Genomic DNA, 20,123 nt, shown 5'->3' on the forward strand with positions numbered 1-20,123 from the left:
GTACTCAGGGCGCAAACAAGCACACACACACACAAGCACGCACGCACGCACTTGATTTTACTATACTTGTGAGGACATCTCATAGACTTGCATGTATTTATATAGCAGGCTAAAGATATATTCTATTCTAAACCGAACCCTCACAGAAACCTTCATTAGATTTAAAGTTAAACCTAATTTAGCTGATTTATGGGACATTTTTTTGCTTGTGAGGACCAGCTAAAAAGGTCCTCACAAGAAGGTTTTCTCAAGTTTTACTATATTCGTGAGGACATTTTCAAAAATGTGGTCCACACAAGAATAGCTAAACACACACACACTTTTTCTACACTTAAGAGGAAAGATGGAACAATTCGAACGTGTGCCTTAACATGGAATTATACGGAACAGGAGTTGTCTAACCAAGCATGTTCATTCTTAATGGAGTTACAACCATCTCTTTCGAAGCCTTCAGTCTCCAAGTCTATGGCTCTGATAAGTTATCTGCCTCCACCCACCCATTTGCCTTAATTGTCATAATTTCCCCATCCTGTCTGTTTTGGTCATTCATACCTCTTTATCATCCTCTGACCAAACACTGGTTTTCTCCCCTGCCTGCTTACTCACTCTGATCAGAGTTGAGCTCCATACATTGATGTTGAAATCAAAACTCAGTTCTCAAACAATTCAAAACCCCATCACAACTCATGGAAACATGTATTGCTTGCACAATTACCTTCTACTGAAACATAATCCATTAATGCATGCAATGCAGTGTGACTGCCCACAGCCTGTTTGCTGACTGTCTGATGCATAATGCACACAACCCTAAAAAGCAAGCTGACAAGCTCAAATCTAATTGGATCAATTTATACAACTTGCGGGAGTAAAGGTACAGGGTGATTTATCAGTCTGTCTGGAAAGTCGTGTTTACAAGACTGATACAACAAATGCTTTTGAGTATCAAATAATATATTTTGTGATATAAGTTACACAAGGATATCAAATTTTTTGTTTTAAGGCACTTGAAAGCAAATTACCTAGCTATCGACAAGCACAACTGTTTATTCTGCATTGTGAAATAATTTGTACTTATTACTTTTGTATGATCAAAAATTCTATTCAAACTTTTTACATAGTATTGTAATTACACCCATTCGCAAAGAGAGACGCTTCAGTACCAACGCTGCTTTTTTTCCATGCCAGTCTATTTTTGTGGTTTAATCTAGAGGTCTGCTTTGCCACAGGACCCAATTAGATTTCTTGCAGAGCAGGATTACATTTAAGTTCAAGGCACGAGTGTATGGTACTTCCATGAGACGTAGATGGGAGCTGGCGATCAGAGAAAAGCCTGAAAAATCAGATGTGGATATCTTTTTTTATTATTTTATTAATAAATGAATGCAAAAAACAAGACTTGTTCTATTTTAGAACTAATTTATTTTTGAAAACAATAATAAAAAAAGAAAATATGATGTAAAAATGTGAGCATAGCACGTGCATAAAGTTTTTAGAGCAGGCTATGCAGGTAGTCAACAGCGCTTAAAAGAATGGCAGAGAAAAGCAAATTGTGGTTGATCACGTTACATGTCGACCATATGGTCTCTTCCTTTCGAGGTAGACAGTTCTTGACCAGAAAAGGCTACGATTTGGACCAGACTTGTTGCCTTTAATATGACATCTATCTTAAAATCACTGATGAAATCAACCCTCAAAGTAAAACTCATCATGCTTGGTCTTAATAAAGAAAGAAAAACTCATTGCACATTTTTGTTACCTTTTATTGCAGGTCTGAAAAAACAGAAACAGAGGACATAAAACAATACAAGGGCAACAACAATAATTACAAAGTGAGATATTTAAACTCTTGAATGTGTAAAATTAGAAGTTAAATTAACAGCTGTATGTTGTCACCTGTGCTAGGGGGATTTTTATATTATAAGACTGGCTTATAGAACCTTTAAATACATTGCTCAGGAGCCAGTCCGAAGAGAGGACGGGCAATAAGAGTGGATTTTTTAACAAGCACAGACTTCATTCATAAACAATGGCTAACATGGGACAGAACAACTCTTCTCAAAGCAGCAGTTCTCATAATTGAAAAAAATCTTGATAATATATATATTTTTTTAAACTTTACAAGTATGAAAGGTCATTTGATGGCCATATCATAATAGTCTGTGTGCTTTTACATTTGCATAAACCTTTCAATCATCTTCCAACTGCTGCCTAAAGTACTTGAAAACAGCTAACGGTGCTTACAGTACAGGCAACATGAAGACCACATCATGATTCAGAGCTCAAACAAGAGCATAATTATGGAAATGCACAAACACAGTGATTTAACTAATGTGAATTACAACACAAGTACACACCTGTGGAAGAAAGAGTCTCAACTGCAAAGATCTTGCAAAGCTTTCACTCCAATCCGTGCAAGGTCGAAATCCACACCGGGTCTTTAACCTTGCCCTGTATGGACATACGGTGTGGATGAAGTGACATGAAAAACCTGAAGAGGTTCTATTGGAGAATTATATTGCGCTGAAGAGTGGGTGCTGTGTATTTTAATATGCTAGTACATATCTCTGGTCAGCAGGTGTTGTTTCATAAGATTTGGGGTGGGATGGTTTTAAATTGACTGGAGTTTGACAGAAAATGTGAGGGAACCACTGTGTGTTAGCTAGGGACCCCTCTCCACTATCCTTCTATCCAAACTAGTGCAGGCAGCCTGAACTTATTATCATATAAGATAATAAGTTCAGGGAAACCGCACTAGTATATATATATATAAATACACATATATACATACATACAATGGATCACCTAAACCAGGTGTATGTCTGTATGTGTGAGAGAAAGTCAAGTCATTCCTCGTCGCTTTTAGGAGATAGCGGTGAAAAATGTATCCAGGGGTCATCAACGTGGCGCCTGCGTCTGTGTGACCTCTGGTCCTCGGCTGGCCAGCCTACTAAGAATGCTTCTCTCAGACATCTGCAGCCGTACGGCGACAGGTGGTATCCGAGCGATTGTTGCCGGTAGGCGGGTGACGTCAGCCTTCATGTCGCTGAGTAGCTCCTCCAGTTGTTTGAGAACTGGTTTGGAACGAATGGAGAAAGGACAAGTTTTTTGAACATGACAGCATTTCTTTGCACAAGCAATGCCAGTGATATTGTCTAGAACATTTGAAATGCATCATCTCAATCACTCTCTTTTCATTTATGGTTCTGCACATAAGTACTACAGCTACAGGCAAGTAATCAAGTCAAATCTGGCATGTAAAGCTGTAGAGTTACTAAATGATGTGAGAAGTTGTGTGGCTTTGTGCTGTTGTGTGACTCTGAGGTGTTAAGTGTGTGATATAGTGATGTACAAAGCAATGAGCAATTAAGCCATGTGAAACGGCTAAACAGTCCAGATATTCTGAACAGCGCTGACGAGGGAAAGAGAAAGCACCTGCCCTGCACTAGCATCAAATACAAGACTTTTCACATATAAACATCAACTCCCTTACTAACATTTATCACAGTATACAGTAACAGAATTTTTTTAATACAACTGTAAACATGGACAGCACATACGTTCCTGTTGGAAACAAGTCGTGGTATACATGTATTTTGGATTGAAAGACTTGCTTGACTGTTGTAGAGATGACAAATTGTTACTGTATTCCACAAGGCAATGAGCTGTCATCAAATGATTGATGATCACATATATGTGACTTTGTTTTTTATATGATTTTCTTTTCTGCATTATATTTTGCTGTGGAAGTCCCAGTGTGGATACTGGATTTGCATTTTTCAGAGAGCTCAATAAAATATTCAAAATATATTTTGATTGCATTTGTGATTTTGATTCAGGCATAGTTTTATTTATATATATATATATATATATATATATATATATATATATATATATATATATATATATATATATATATATATATATATATATATACATACAGTACTGTGGGTTGTGCAAAAGTCTTTATTTTTGCATTATTTTCACAAAATATTTTCACTAACAAATGCATTGTTTTCACACAAAAAAATTGTCTTAAAATGGTTATTTTATATATTCAGCTTTTGACAAAAGCCATTAAATAGACAGAAGAACATCTTTCAAGAAGCTTAGAACATCCTGTCTACCAACAACCTTTTTTATGTTTATTGGAAAAAAGTGCCTAAAATTTATATTTATACATTTATACAAAATTAATATATACTGCTCCAGAATTTTCAGTTTCTCTGGATTTAGGTATATTTTTGAAAAAAAAATAATATTTTTATTTTATTCTATAAATACTGACAACATTTACCCAAATTCCAAATAAATATATTGTCATTTAGAGCATTTATTTGCAGAAAATGACAACTGGTCAAAATAACAAAAAAAGATGTAATGTATTCAGACCTTGAATAATGCAAAGAAAACAAGTTCAAATTAATGTATTAACAACACAATACTAATGTTTTAACTTGGGAAGAGTTCAGAAATCAATATTTGGTGCAATAACCCTGATTTTCAATAACAGCTTTCATGCGTCTTGGCAGGCTCTCTACCAGTCTTTCACATCGTTTCTTACATGCCAAGACACACAAAAGCTGTGATTGAAAATCAGGTTTATTCCACCAAATTTTGATTTCTGAACTCTCCCCAAGTTAAAACATATTGTGTTGTTTAAAAATGTATATTAACTTGTTGATGAATATAAACCATTTTGCGAGGTGTGAAAACTGCATCTTTTTTGTTATTTTGACCAATTGTCATTTTCTGCAAATAAATGCTCTAAAAGACAATATTATTATTTGGAATTTGGGAGAAATGTTGTCAGTAATTTATAGAATAAAACAAAAATGTTAATTTTACTCAAACCACACCTAAGTCCAGAGAAACTGATAATTTTGCAGTGGTCTCGTTTTTCCTGGAGCTTTGTATATTAGGGCTGGGTATCAAGTTCGATTTTAGACACCGACCGAACAATCAAGTATGCCTCTAAACAATCAAGTATCGAAAAATGTCTTGTTGTTTAGTACCAAATTTCGATACCTACGGGGTTAATCTCATCAACGTCAGTGATAAGCAAGTAGCATGCTAGATGTGCCCAAATCTAAAAGTGCCGTTGACTGACTGCATTTAGGCATCAAGGAAAAACACTAGTTTACGCTGGTTACACCAAGAGACGCGACTCACACGTGAGGCTGTAGTGTGTATGCGTCTCAACACCCATAGATGAAAAGATCAAAAGTGTGGCAACATTTCACCAGGTTTGATGCCAACAGCTCAAAATGCAATATTTGCGCCAAGATATTTGCTGTCGGTCTTGGCAACACAACAAATCTGATGAAGCACATGACAGTGCACAGAATAAACTTAAAGAGCAGAAAGTTGCTCTGTCTTCGACTGCAAGAAGACTGAGCCGGTGCAGTCATCCTCTCAGCGCCCTCCTGCCACAGAGCTTCCTTCAAAACTACTGATGAATGCAGCGGCGCTATGACTGGGACACCGACAGGCTGTCAAGGTTAATGTTTAGCAGACAAAATCGGCTAACTTGTAATGGTACTTGCTTGTGTACATTTTAAATTAACATTTCTGTGCACAGTGACATATAGTAGTCCAATAAACTGGGACCTAAGTAACGTTAGATATTGTTTGGATGTATGGCTATAGATAGCTAGCTAAATCGATGCTAAAAATGCTTTACGGTTGACAGTAACTGATCAAGTTTAACGTACATTAAACTAGTTATCTTGTTAAACCGTACTTATCCTTAGGGTTAGCTGAATTAACAGTTTCGCTTTCTAGGTCACATTTATGTTATAGCCTCTGCCCCTGCCGACCCTGGCATGAGGAGACAAGAAGGCTTTGAGTCTGTAAAAAAAGTCAACAAACTGAAAAATTAAAACCAAAGTTTTTTGAGGTAATGTTTGTAATCTTGTTAAAATGGATTTCATAAAATTTCTAGCAAAAAAAAAGTATAATTTAGGAACTGGTATCGAAGTCAAGGTATCGGTATCTAAATTTTTTTAACGATACCCAGCCCTAGTGTATATATATATATATGTGTGTGTATATATATATATATATATATATACACACACAGCTGAAGTCAGAAGTTTACATACACTTAAGTTTCATTAAAAAGTCATTAAAACTCATTTTTTAACCACGCCACATATTTCATATTAGCAAACTATAGTTTTGGCATCACAATTCCAGTGGGTCAGAAGTTTACATACACTAAGTTAACTGTGCCTTTAAGCAGCTTGGAAAATTCCAGAAAATGATGTCAAGCCTTTAGGCAATTAGCCAATTAGCTTCTGATAGGCTAACTGGAGTCAATTTGAGGTGTACCTGTGGATGTATTTTAAGGCCTACCTTCAAACTCAGAGCCTCTTTGCTTGACATCATGGGAAAATCAAAAGAAATCAGTCAAGTCCTTGGGAGCAATTTCCAAACGCCTGAAGGTACCACGTTCATCTGTACAAACAATAGTACGCATATATAGTATAAACACTATGGGACCATGCAGCCATCATACCGCTCAGGAAGAAGACACATTCTGTCTACTAGAGATGAATGTAGTGCAAATCATGAAAAACCTGAAGAGGTTCTATTGGACAATTCTATTGGGCTGAAGAGCGGGTGCTGTGTATTTTAGTGCAAAAAGTGCAAATCAATCCTAGAACAACAGCAAAGGACCTTGTGAAGATGCTAGAGAAAACAGGATGACAAGTATATATCCACAGTAATACAAGTCCTATATCAACATAACCTGAAAGGATGCTCAGCAAGGAAGAAGCCACTGCTCCGAAACCGCCATAAAAAAGCCAGACTACAGTTTGCGTACGCACACGGTGACAAAGATCTTCCTGTTTATTGTCTAATCCTCTGGTCTAATGAAACAAAAATGTAACTGTTTGGCCATAATGACCATCGTTATGTTTAGAGGAAAAAGGGTGAGGCTTGCAAGCTGAAGAATACCATCCCAACCGTGAAGCATGGGGGTGGAAGCATCATGTTGTGGACTGGTGAACTTCACAAAATAGATGGCATCATGAGGAAGGAAAATTATATGGAATTTCAAGCAACATCTTAAGACATCAGCCAGGAAGTTAAAGCTCGGTCACAAATAGGTCTTTCAAATGGAAAATGACCACAAGCATACCTCCAAAGTTGTGGCAAAATGACTTGAGGACAACAAAGTCAAGGTATTGGAGTGGCCATCACAAAGCCCTGACCTCAATCCGATAGAAAATTTGTGGGCAGAACAGAAAGTGTGAGTGTGCAAGGAGGCCAGAAAACTTGACTCAGTTGCACCAGTTTTGTCTGGAGGAATGGGCCAAAATTCCAGCATGGCTTCCCAAAATGTTTGACTAAAGTTAAACAATTTAAGAGCAATGCTACCAAATACTAACAAAGTGTATGTACATTTCTGACCCACTGGGAATGTGATGAAAGAAATAACAGCTGAAATAAATAAATCTATCTGCTACTATTCTGACAAGTTACATTCTTAAAATAAATTATTTATACTAACTGACCTAAGACAGGAAATCTTTTCTACAATTAAATGTCAGGAATTGTGAAAAACTGAGCTTAAATGTATTTGGCTAAGGTGTATAAATATATTATTTTATACATTTTAAAATCAGGGTTTTAAACTATGTTTAGACATACGGCAAATTTTAGTGTCAGGGTTACAAAGGTTGCAAACCTCAAATAAAAAGTAAATAAAAAGCTAATTTCATATTTATTTTGGCGATCAACATTTCCTCAAGGTTAAGAACCTCCTTTCAGTGATGGAAAAAAATACTTTTATTCATTACACCCTATTCATGGAAATCTCCAAAAGTTGTGGTGTGCCTTATTGACTTGTGTAGAGTTGTATAGGGAGTTTATCGTACCTTTGTGCAGTACTGCATTAGCAGGCTTGTTTCCTGACATGGACTCTTTGCTGAGGTGCTGGTGTGACTCGGCCAGACACTCCACCTCACTGAAGCGAGTGTTGAGTGCCATGGAGGGGTGAGACGGGTCCTCTGTCATATTCAGATATGCTGCACGTCTGAGCTGCTCCTCGATCACCAGAGCTTGTTCCAACAGCTACAGATAGACAAAGAGATTAGCCAATCAGAGTTGAAAGAAGAGCTAACTTTGTAGCTGGGCATTGTGTGAAGTACCCAGCAAAGCTAAAATGCCGTTTTAACCATGCCAACCCTGAAACTGAGAAAAATGGCTATGAAGTTTTTTGAGTGCAGCAAAATGTGGATTATAAAAATGTCTTACACCATTTTCTCTGAATCTGATCATTAATGAGTTGATCCAAACCCGGCTGTCAGAGGACAAATCATAGTCAAAGTCTCCTGATTTCAGCCATAACTTAATTTTGACAAATTTGTTACTTCTTTTCAACTCTACAGGGCAGTTTAGTTGAATATTTTTCTGTCTCTTACCTTAAACCTGCGAGCAAGAAACTTGTTTTTGATCTCCAAGAAATTTCCTCGACTCATCTCTCCTTTAAACGGCTCATTGAGGATTGCGAATCTCGGGTCATTCTGCACATCCTGCCAGCGAGCGTAGCCATGACTGATAGCACAGAGGTGAAGGACTCAACAAACAGTTTCTGATCTTCCACCAGAACTAGCATTTACCTTGACCTTGATTTACCTGCAACATGAATCCAAAATAGATTTAGACTATTTGTAAAATAACAGATGTATAGTGGGGTCCTAGACCACTAGCGAAAATACTTCTGTTTTGCACTATTTGCATTTAAAATAATTTCTTAATTACAAATGATATACTTTGCATAAGAATTTGAGTGAAAAGTTGAATGGAAAATGTATTTGCACTTGGTATGTCCCCCTATTGCTTTGACTGCAGCAGGACCAAGATTCCACACATCCTATAACAACTGGCTAAATGACGGTAACTGGTTTAGGATACTGTATGATACCGGCCAGCAGCCAGTAGTCATGGCGACGGTGCCAGATCTCGTAAGTCTTCTTGGTGACCGTGGCAGCTCGCTCTTCATTCTGCCAGAGAGAGTGAAGCTCTGGAGAGAGAAACAGAGAATTCATTCATTTCAAATTTACCAACACATACACATACACACACAGACAGTAAATTCCCAGTGTACCTGTGAAACCTCCATCAGCAATGTTAAACATGAACCTCTGCTTCACTGCCTTCTTCTTCTCCTCACTTATTCCATCTCCTCCTCCACTTGTGTCTTTTGCATTCTCTCCATTTTGAAGCTTAGCAGAATCCTCTGTCTTTGTGCCATCCTTCTCCTCTTTCAACTCTGCAAGAAAAAAGGATTATTGAATATTAGAGTTAGATAGGTTCCTGTGTGGAATAAGTCTGTTATTTGAGTCAGTGAGTACCTTTCTTCTCTTCTCCAGCTGGGCAAATGTCCATTTTCTCAGCCTTCTCTTCAGAAGATTCTTCTGCAATGTAAGCGTGAGAGGGATTATGACGAGCTTTCACATAAAAAAAAATAATTTATATATATATATATATATATATATATATATATATATATATATATATATAGATAGATAGATATATGTGTGTGTGTGTGTGTGTGTGTGTGTGTGTGTGTGTGTGTGTGTGTGTGTGTGTGTGTGAAGAGCACCCATTGTCTCTGTCCTGCCAGGATGTAACATTGCGGGAAAGGTTCTGTATTGATGTTGTGTTTGAACAAGGCTGTAATATTACAAGCATGATTGGTTAGGATGCTCCAGCCTAATAAGTTTGCTTTAACCAATCGTCAATGTTCTGAAGGAGCTGATACAATTATTCTATGCTGTTTTCTTAATGTGTACATTTGCCATTACAATGTGGACATGCGTCGTGTGTAATGAATAAGCGTGTACTGCTCCACACAATCAGTTTCTGCTCTAGGATGTGCTGGTGAGTCGAGCGTGCACCACCTGAAATCCATCTTTTCTTTAGCCACAGAAAGTGGGGAAAAACATTAGTGAAGTTTCGCCCATTGTACAAAGTTGCCTGGGATTGTTTCTGGCAGGCAGCAGATGCCCTTCCCATTCCCCTCCCATATTCATAAACGCATGGAGCCTGTGGCCGAGGAGCCTGCCAGGAATAACTCAGGACACCTTTCTCTCATTGTGTGAAGTTTCAGTAAGTAAAAAAAAATGGACACTGCATTATTTTCGTAAAAATAATAAATACTCAATAAGCAAGAAATATTCACAGAAATTACACGTTAAAATCCCCAGCCCTCATTTTTAATTACTGAAAATGTAAATATTGGCTATACCATATCAAAATATCAAACATACATACACAAATGAAATAACATATGCTTAAACATTTTCAGGGAAATGACAGATAGAAATAGACCATTTGACAAGTTTTTTTTTTACTACTTTGACTATAGAGCAATCTCTGGTATATTAATGGTGAATTAACAAATAAAATGTATAAATAGTATAAGCAGTAACAAAAAAACAATAGATGTTATAAAGGTTAATTAAAACAATAATAAGAAAATTAAAGAGCAAAGACGTAAAATGAAATATAGTTCCAAAGGTTAACATTACTTAACATATCAGGGGGTATTCAAGTAATTCATTTAGGTCAAAGGGGTTCGGCTGGAATAAATAAAAAAAGAAAAGTATGGGAACCCCTGGGGAGGATTGCACACAGAGTAAAAGATCGATTATAGGATTTAAGAATCTATATCGGGGTTGTTCAATTGATGATCTACATGCATTGGAAAATCTATATTTTTTGCCACAACTAGTGAAACTGGCTATTGAGAAGTTTCATAAGTACAGCTGAATGTTATTTGAAATGAACAAGAAATTCATGGAGTATTTTGGCCATTTATGTGTTACTCATTGCATTCACTCACCTTTAGTTTTGGATGTATCTGCACTGCTTGAGGTCTCAGAACTTTTAGCCTTGACGTCTGAAGAGATGGGGTTCTCCTTTGATTCAGCCGACCTTTCCTCTCTCTCTCCATCCTTCTCTTTCTCCTTGTCTGACTCTCTGCTCCCTCCATTCTTCTCCCCTGATGGTGATGTGACCTCTTTCTCTTTTTCATTTATCTCCTCTTTCTTTGGACTGGGGGGTTTCTCACCTTCATCAGGAATCTCAATGATCTGAGGGATAGACAGATAGAGAGAGAGAGAGAGAGAGAGAGAGAGAGAGAGAGAGAGAGAGAGAGAGAGAGAGAGAGAGAGAGATAGATGAAGACAAATTAGGAAAGAGAAAATGAAACAGACAGGTGTTTACAAAAGAAAAGACCTTAAAAATACATTGATGAACACAGGACAATGAAGTGAAAGAGTGAAATTTTAAACAAGTACCTCATCCTCCTGTCTGGAGACCTTCGTCTCCTTCTCTCCGTCTCCCTCTGTCTTCTCCTCCAGCTCTTTGCCCATGTCCTCACTCTTGGAAATGTCTTCTGTTTGGATAAAAGAGAGTGTCAATAATTCTTAATAGATGCAGATATATTGGACAAATGATCTGTAAAAGAAAAGCAAAGGGAACAAATCTAAATGTTGCCTATGTATGTTTGAACTATTACACCCCATTCACACAGACAGTAGTAATCTTATTGTACTTTCGTAATTATTGGTTGCTACTGGGCATCCCTTCCACTGGATGCCCAAACGTTGTTATTATTGGGCTGCGCAACTGGTAATATGATGTTATTGGCTGTTTAAGTAAGATGTCGTATTGCGTGGCTGCTTATTTGCATAATCTTTAACTTATCTCACCAGCTCTCATTGAAAATGAATGACGTTCAGAGTGACGCTACAAGTTGCTGTCAATGTAAATGGGGCTTTGCTGAAGATTAACTGTTCAGTGTAACGCTGTGAGAGTGTGTATGTGTGTGCATTTAACTAGGCATGTAACGACACACAAATTTCATAATACGATAAAAAAAAAAATTTAAACTGTCTACAAATGTTTTGCTCAAACTTATTCAAGGATTCAACAAAAATGTCTTTTAAATCATAAATGACAAAAAAGTGTCTGACATTGGCAACAAAAAGTACAGCTTTCTGATAAAGTAACTTAAATAGCACTGCATTTATTTTGTTTGAAAACCTCATACAAAATAAAACAAAATTATGTTTTTCGTGAGAAAAATGTGTTTGTCTACACTCAAGACATTAATATTTGTATAGCACTTCTCACAATACATATTGTTTACAATAAACATTACAATCTACTTGCTGCTTGTCATCATTCCTCTCGCCTATGTACTGTAGATCTGTTGCCCTGTGAGCATTCAGCGAAGCCTCTCTGGGAAGGCGACTGTTTCGCAGCTCTCAATGGTGCGCAGCTTGTTTTTAATTACATTGTAATATGCTTATGTATCATCCGATACATATGGTATTGAATCGTGAGTGCCGTATCGTACGATACAATATGATACAAGATTTCTTAACACCCCTAGTGCATACCTGGTGCTGGTGTGTTAGGCTGTGTATCAGCCGGTGTTCCAGTAGAGGGTGTTTTTGGATCTTCTCCTGCTGCGATGGCCGCTGCTCTCTTGCTTTCCTCCAGTTCTTTCATCCAGGGCATTGACCACTGACCGTTCACGTGCTCAAACTCCTGCACCTGTAAATGTTCCAGATAGCCAATCACAATTCAGAACAGACAGAAAACAACTAATCCCATTACCGCACCACTGTACAATCCCATGTTCAATGTGTACCCCCAAAAGAACCAATCATAAACCAGGACAACCACATATTAGAAATCAGTGTAGTTACTAAGTAACTAACTTACCCATCAGAAATCAGAATCACCCAATATTTCGACATTTAACCAATAAAACGCAAGTGATCTCAACTTCACATACCTTCTTGCGAATCAGTGACATCACACCTATGCGTGTGAGGACATGTTGTCGTGACAGCCCTTCCCGTGGAACGCCATCAGCGAATGTTTCCGCCCCATCAGCGCCTGGCTCACACAGGTGGCGCATAAAAAGGGACACATATGCCCTGAGAAAAGACAGAGACAAAGTGTCCTTAAATAAATGAGGGAATGCATTCAAATGACATGTTTCTGACACAGATAAATTACCGACAATCAGACTCACTTGAACTCTTTTTCGGATTTGCCTCGCAGGTCTCTAACGAGCCACTGGGTGGTGAAGGCGTCCTGTGGAGGCATGCCATAACGCATAACTGCATTCAGGAAGGCCTTCCTTTGACGAGCATTGAAACCCAACACCTAATGGGGTGAGAGACATGTTTTAAGGCTATTACTTAGAAGATGAACAATCCATGAAAAAAGATAGGAGATATTGTAGATTGAACCTCAATATTTCCTCCCACTCTGGCCAGTAGGGGGGGCAATGGTTTGTCTTTGTCGTTCCTCAAGCCTTTGCGACTCGGCCTTCGAGAGTTAGCTATGAATAAAAGAGAGGATTGTGTCACTAAAAATATATACATCTGTATAATAAATTGCTTATTCAATTAAAGATGCATCATTGTTTAACTTCTTATCTCACCTTCAGAATGTTCATCAAAGTCCTCATCACCCTCCTCTGAAGCCACAGAGTAATCTGATTGGTTATCAGACTGATCATCCTGCCAATCTGAGAAGGCAAATGGGCAAGGCAATACAGTGATGAGCAGTTCAGTTCTCTTGACAAAAAGAAAAATTTAAATTGAGGGAACAACACATAACAAAAATCATGCAGACATCTAATTTGTAAATTTAAGACATGATTTAAAACACCAAACATTCTTTTCCAAAGAAAATATCTATAACGGGCCTCATTCACAAAACACGCATAAAACAATATTTTGTGTAAATCGCTCGCCACTGAAAGTCTTTTATTTAGTGCTGTCAATAAATTTAAATATTTCAAATTTTTAAGCAATTAATCAAACTCATTCAGTTCTAAGTAAGATAAATAATTGGCCTATGTGTGATTATTGGGTTCAGCACTTTGTGGATGACATCCATAATAGAGGTTGACCAACCTGGTGGGTAAAGCCAATAACCGATTAATTGGCTGAGTTTTTATAAATAGATTTATAGAATAAAAAAATATATATATATATATATATATATATATATATATATATATATATATATATATATATATATATATATATATATATAAATAAATTATAATTGCTTGCCATGACAGGCACAGACATAGAGGCAACAAGAATAAAATCCCAGATGCAGTTTACAGTTTAACCACAAATAACCAGAAAACAATTACGATTTGGTGCATAAAATTTACTTTTAATTATGAACAAGCCCGAAACACACCGGGGACTCTTATTTTGAAATGGCAAAGATTTGGCTCAGTTCCAATGTTCTATATTTAAAGGTGCAATATCTAACAATTTTTATGTAATATTTTTTTTTGCCAATGTGTGAACAGCTTCTAACGCAACTTAAAAAATTAGCCCTTCCCGGACTTCCTAGGTTGCCTATTAAAGCCTGTAGACTAATTTTCATGCGAAGGGAGCGGGTCAGTTTTGCCAGGAAAAACCAAAGGATGGGATGTTTATGTGCACTCCTGCGGGAGGTTTTGGGGATCAAAACAGACCCTGAATTGGCATTCTTCTTATTGGACAGATAAGTTTACATTACTGCAAACATGTGAAATATAGTGCCATAAGGATTTATCTGTGTAATTTTAGCTAGCTTGATCTTGCCTGCTAACGCTCGCGAATTGCAAGCTACCTTGCTTTGTAACTTTCAAATAATAACTCTTTATACTAAATGTCAGGTATACAGGATAAATTTAAGCAAATACGCAGTTTTTTTTATCATAGTACAGCATATGACATATAATAGTGCAATAAAACATACAATAATGCAATACCAGTGCAGTGCAACAGTAAACTGTCTGGTATAGTTCGGTAGTATGTAGCTGTATGCGTGTATCAGTATGATATGTTAGCTGATAAGCAGTTCTAGTTTAGTCTCAAAGTTTGTAGTAAAACAATCTTAACTGTGTAATTTTAATTATGCTACCTCATCTGTCCGCATGAGGTCGGTGGATCATGTTCAGTATCTTTGTACGTTACGACACAGTTTTGGCCAATCCTCGCTCGCTCGTGTCCCTGTGGAGTGTGTGCACGAGCGAGAGCACGAGCAACAGGCAGCTGGCTGCAGTTCATTTAACGGCCACTTGTGTCATTAATAACAAGGGTCTCTGAATCTTACATACTGCACCTTTAAGTATTTTCCAAATTAAGCTTTTATAGCCTATATATATTAGTCTATAATATAGGTGAAGGGCTTTGTATATATATTTCAAGGAATAAGGTTTATTATTCTTCACAAGCTATGAAGTTGGAGATACGATGTCTGTGCTGATGGGGCATGTTTCCATATAGTCAAATGTTTTCTTTGCATGTTATTGCTTCAATTTAGAATACTTGATTTTCTAATCAAAATAACAAAATATGCATTAAGGTGAGGATAAAAATATGGATAAATATTGCCAATGACGAAAGATTTAGAAACAGCAAATCCCCAGTCAGACTGTTTTTATTTCACTTCTAAAGGCCACTGTTTCACAGTAGAACCAAGCCGTTCTAACTGTAGAATCCATAGAGGAACATGGAGGAGAGGAACATATGAGGAATAAAAAAACGAAATATCGGCAACAGCAACTATCGGCATAAAATTTTGCAGATAACCGATAGTTCCAAAAAGCAACTATCAGCACAGATTATTGGGTAACCTAAAATGTCAGTCTACATCTAGTCCATAATGTTGTAGATTTATGGATTAGCATTCAACTCTCAAAGGTCTCAAACTGCATCAAAACAAAGGAAATGCAAACAAAAAACTCAAACTTTAAGGATGTTTTCATGTGTAGAGATGCCGCTGGCCTGTGCAAAGTTCCCTACTGTTTTTCGCATTTCTATAAATTACTGTTTCGTTTATGGATGATATTTCACTTGTCATGCTTAAATAATGATTAAATTCCACAACACAAAGAGTGAAAATTACTTTTTAACTTGTTAAACATCTCATCTGGGTTTGATTTTTAAATAACCTGTAGAGGGTTTCCATCATCACTTGCTGATAAAGATGCTCCGTGTACATGTGTGTGAGAGCGAGAAAGAGCTAACTCTGAAGATTCTGATCAGTTATTAAGAATCACACAGAACAGAATCAAACAGTGATAATGACAAACTGAATAAACGAATCATTAAAAAATACTAATTAAATTATATTTAATCGCACGCATTAACGCATTAATTCCAGCAGCTCTAATTGTATTCCTTATTTACTTTTTATTTATTATGATTTACACAGCAATTCGTTCTGCTCGCGTTTCATGAATGAGACCCACAGATATTACAACAACCAAAAATTAACCTACCAGACTCGGTCACAATTGTACGCTCGTCTTCATCTATAACAATAAACAAGTACAACTACACATGCACACAAAAGGAAAGATTAGTAAAAGAAAGCATTAAAAGTGCGTCTGTACCCCGTCTACTACCTCTGTCCTCCTGTGAGCAGTCGTTGTAGTTGACAGGTTTGCGTGGCCGTTTGCCTTTGCCCAGATGACGAGCCAAATCTTCTTGCTGCTGCTCGTAATGATGACGCAAGAGTTTCTCCCAGTAATCGGGATCTACACTCTCTTCCTGTTTAATGATCTCTCTATCCACATCCTCCTCCTGACACACACAACATATGATACAAATCCATAGATACAGCACAGACAAACACATCACAAACAAACAGGCACAATCCCACATGGCTTACCTCCTCTTCCTCATCTTTGACCACATACTGGGCCACTTTAAAGGAGCTGAGGTATTCATTCATACTCTGCAGCTCTGTGTCATCAGTTGCATCCTGGTTCCGATCCAACAAACGATCAATCGCCTTGTCATCATAGTGTATCACACTGCTGTCCTCCTCCTTACTGTCACCTGGATGAAAAAGAGAGACATAGCGAAAAAGACAACATTATTCATGCAAATAGTAGTTTAGAATACTCGACCTACCTTTTTGCAAAGTATTTAATATGTGCCAGGAACAAATATGTATATTGTTTATTAAATATAACATTTATGAATAAACAAAGAACTAGGTTTTCTGTAAAAACCAAGGACAGCTCATAATATAACTATAATATAATATACTTTACAGCTCATAATATAACTTCATGAACACTATACAGTAATGTTATAAACACACTTTTGCTGGAAAACAACGGCTTCCGAACAAAACGTTATTCATTGGTTTATCTTTTTAGCCCATCCAATCTGATGCTTCACAAAACTATCACCCTTCATTTCGACAAAACCTCATTCTTCACATCAGCCAGCTAGATACATAGATTATTCACAGCAATGTTCAATACAACACAGAACACCATATGTATGAGTTTATAAGGCATAATAACACAGTGCACAAGATCAACACATGTAATATTAAAGACCACACAGCACTGGCTGATAGGGCAAGTCAATAACACTGGCCTCAGTTTTTGTGGTAATCAACATTATGCCACAAATGCTGTCGCTTGAGCTTAACTTGTACTGAACCCAGAATATTCATTTGAACAGAACCTGCTGAACATTTGTTACTTGGCCAAAGTTTGACTGAATCTCTAAATATTCTACATTTTCTGATCTAATGCCACAGAGACCTTTAAGATCACATCCTGAAGAAGGAGGGCTCCTTAAAACAATATCTGTTCACTGATGTTTCATGTTAAAAATACTCTCTCACCTTCTCCGAGCTCGCCTTTAAAAAGCTCCTCAGTACCAAACTTCAAGATGTCATCCAATTCCTGTTTGGACATAGATCCAGCCTTGGAGCCCAGACCGGGCCGCACCACCAGGTGGGTCAACATCATCTTCTTCTTTGCTACCTGAGATGTGAAGATCATGAGGCAGAGAGCATTGATGACTCTGAGATAATGACTTTGAATGTGAAGTGTTCGTTTGTTTGTTGACTAGATTTATCACATTTAACATATATTTCCCACTATATTGTGTAGTCATCTTTTAGGCCACAAACACAACACACATTCCAGTAGTTATTGCCTACAAATGGAATTCAAGACACTAATTACTTCTCTTAGAATTTGATTTGATCTTTACATTAATGAATGTCAAATTCATATCTCACCTGCGTAATTCTTTCCTCCACAGATGCTTTAGTGACAAATCGATAGATCATCACCTTCCTATTCTGACCAATACGATGAGCCCTGCTGAACGCCTGAGAAAGAGAGAGCAAGAGACATTTTTATGTTAGCAATGCACAGCCACAATTCTATCGAAGTAAACATAATGTACAATGCAAACTTCCAAAGAGGGACAGAGAGACGTTTGGCAATTTTTGGGTCAGATATTTGAGGTTGCCTCTACCTGGATGTCATTGTGCGGGTTCCAGTCAGAGTCATAGATGATGACAGTGTCAGCGGTTGCCAAATTGATGCCCAAACCTCCTGCTCTGGTGGACAGGAGGAAAACAAACTGAGGCGCACCAGGAGCTGCAGAGAGAGCACAGTTGATGTCAAACAAAAACAACTGCTGTTAAATAAAATGTGAGCCTTTTTAAATGTTCCATATTTTAAAACAGTAGAAACCAGAAAGTAATCTGAATAAAAAATAGAGATGGATTTAATTTTCTCTCACCATTGAACCTATCGATGGCTTCCTGTCTCATCCCTCCAGTCACCCCTCCATCTATCCTTTCATACTTGTATCCCTCGTTTTCCAGGAAGTCTTCTAGCAAGTCCAACATTTTTGTCATCTACATTCAAGTGTGAGAGAACAAGCACAAAAGAAAAATTAATCAGTGTTCGTGTGTGTCTATGTGAAATTTAACTGTGCAACAACAATGTGCTTCTTTATGTATGTAGCTTTTCTGGTATGTGTGTGTACCTGTGAGAATATAAGCACTCTATGTCCACCATCCTTCAGTTTCTTCAGCATCTTCCACAGAAGCATCAGTTTTCCCGAAGACTTTGTAAGGGCACTGCCATCATACATGCCATTGGGCATTTTCGGTGCTTCCTGTAAAAAGTTTTGTAAAATCAACCAAAAATGTCCTTGCCATTAACTTAAAACTAAGAGAGCTACAAGTCCCCCCTGTTAAGACTGTAAAATGGTACAGTGCTAAGCTGAGAGGATGTCAGCAGAATCTTACATTAGCAGCTGTGGGGAAGAGGTAGGGGTGGTTACAGCACTTCTTCAGGTCCATAACTACATTGAGCAAAGACACCTGGTTTCCTCCACCACGAGTGTTCAAAGCTTCAAAGTTGCGTGTCAGGATGTATTTGTAGTACTTCCTGTCCCCGAAAGATTATCAGAAAAATTTAATGAGAAGTCTTTATAAAAAGGACTCGCATTCCTGTGGGTATTTCTTTGATACATTTAAATATATATTAAATGGACATTAAATGGATCTCCCAACTGTAATATAAAAAGAATCACCAATTTAGAAGCTATCAGTTATACAATCGAACTTGCTTTACTTAAATATGGGCTTGTCCAGCATTCAATCTGGTGAACAACAAAACAATGACAGATTCAGGATTTGCCAGTCTCATACTTCTGCATGGAGCTCAGCTCCACTCGCACGATGAGTTCAGTTTTTGAGGGCATGTGTTTGAAGACATCAGCTTTGAGTCTTCTTAGCATGTGTGGACCCAACATGTCGTGCAGTTTCTTAATCTGGTCCTCTTTTGCAATGTCAGCAAACTCCTCCAGGAATCCTTCTAGGTTACTAAAACACACACACACACAAAACTGTTCATCAGAAAAGGTGGGGACTTTCCAGCATTGACTTCTTTTGTTTTTGTAGTGAGATAATCATATTTGCTATTCCCTAACCCTACCTCTAAACTTAATCATAACAGAAACGATTTTTATATTTTCATTAAGACATTATTCATTAAGACATTATTGAGTCCCCCACAATGTAGGTGTACAATATTTCAGGTTTTACTGTTCTTGGTTACTATTCATGGGACCCTATTTTAAGAGTGATATGCCTTAAGCATAATGTGATGCAATACATCATGCGCATACCTGTCAACACTCCCGTTTTTCCCAGGAGTCTAGCGTATTTCACACCCATCTCCCGTCCCCCTCCTGTTTTATTATTTCTCCCAGGAAACTCCCGTAATTTGTATGGCCCAAACA

The 20,123-nt window shown here is 37.5% G+C and overlaps 1 protein-coding gene across 3 annotated transcripts in view; it reads right to left on the reverse strand.

Annotated features, from left to right (window-relative positions):
- Nucleotides 1-1,746: 1,746 nt before the first annotated feature.
- The window catches only part of LOC127657595 (chromodomain-helicase-DNA-binding protein 4-like), a 40,202-nt gene continuing 21,825 nt past the window's right edge, over nucleotides 1,747-20,123 (reverse strand). The window contains exons 19-41 of one of the 3 annotated variants that reach the window (XM_052146454.1): nucleotides 19,531-19,704; nucleotides 19,126-19,267; nucleotides 18,861-18,992; nucleotides 18,612-18,729; nucleotides 18,342-18,466; nucleotides 18,100-18,192; nucleotides 17,698-17,839; nucleotides 16,723-16,892; nucleotides 16,457-16,634; nucleotides 16,331-16,363; nucleotides 13,478-13,564; nucleotides 13,284-13,375; nucleotides 13,064-13,197; nucleotides 12,821-12,965; nucleotides 12,420-12,576; nucleotides 11,313-11,410; nucleotides 10,856-11,105; nucleotides 9,363-9,425; nucleotides 9,116-9,280; nucleotides 8,923-9,031; nucleotides 8,430-8,562; nucleotides 7,884-8,079; nucleotides 1,747-3,071 (exon numbers count right to left, since the gene is read on the reverse strand). In XM_052146454.1, the coding sequence (XP_052002414.1) occupies nucleotides 2,896-3,071; nucleotides 7,884-8,079; nucleotides 8,430-8,562; nucleotides 8,923-9,031; nucleotides 9,116-9,280; nucleotides 9,363-9,425; nucleotides 10,856-11,105; nucleotides 11,313-11,410; nucleotides 12,420-12,576; nucleotides 12,821-12,965; nucleotides 13,064-13,197; nucleotides 13,284-13,375; nucleotides 13,478-13,564; nucleotides 16,331-16,363; nucleotides 16,457-16,634; nucleotides 16,723-16,892; nucleotides 17,698-17,839; nucleotides 18,100-18,192; nucleotides 18,342-18,466; nucleotides 18,612-18,729; nucleotides 18,861-18,992; nucleotides 19,126-19,267; nucleotides 19,531-19,704 (3,112 nt within the window). In that variant the 3' untranslated portion in view covers nucleotides 1,747-2,895. Of the gene's footprint in view, nucleotides 3,072-7,883; nucleotides 8,080-8,429; nucleotides 8,563-8,922; nucleotides 9,032-9,115; nucleotides 9,281-9,362; nucleotides 9,426-10,855; nucleotides 11,106-11,312; nucleotides 11,411-12,419; nucleotides 12,577-12,820; nucleotides 12,966-13,063; nucleotides 13,198-13,283; nucleotides 13,376-13,477; nucleotides 13,565-16,330; nucleotides 16,364-16,444; nucleotides 16,635-16,722; nucleotides 16,893-17,697; nucleotides 17,840-18,099; nucleotides 18,193-18,341; nucleotides 18,467-18,611; nucleotides 18,730-18,860; nucleotides 18,993-19,125; nucleotides 19,268-19,530; nucleotides 19,705-20,123 lie in introns of all 3 variants that reach the window. The other 2 variants (XM_052146456.1, XM_052146455.1) reach the window with 2 other exon arrangements.

This window comes from Xyrauchen texanus, chromosome 17, assembly GCF_025860055.1.
Source record: "Xyrauchen texanus isolate HMW12.3.18 chromosome 17, RBS_HiC_50CHRs, whole genome shotgun sequence".
NCBI classification, from domain to species: domain Eukaryota; kingdom Metazoa; phylum Chordata; class Actinopteri; order Cypriniformes; family Catostomidae; genus Xyrauchen; species Xyrauchen texanus.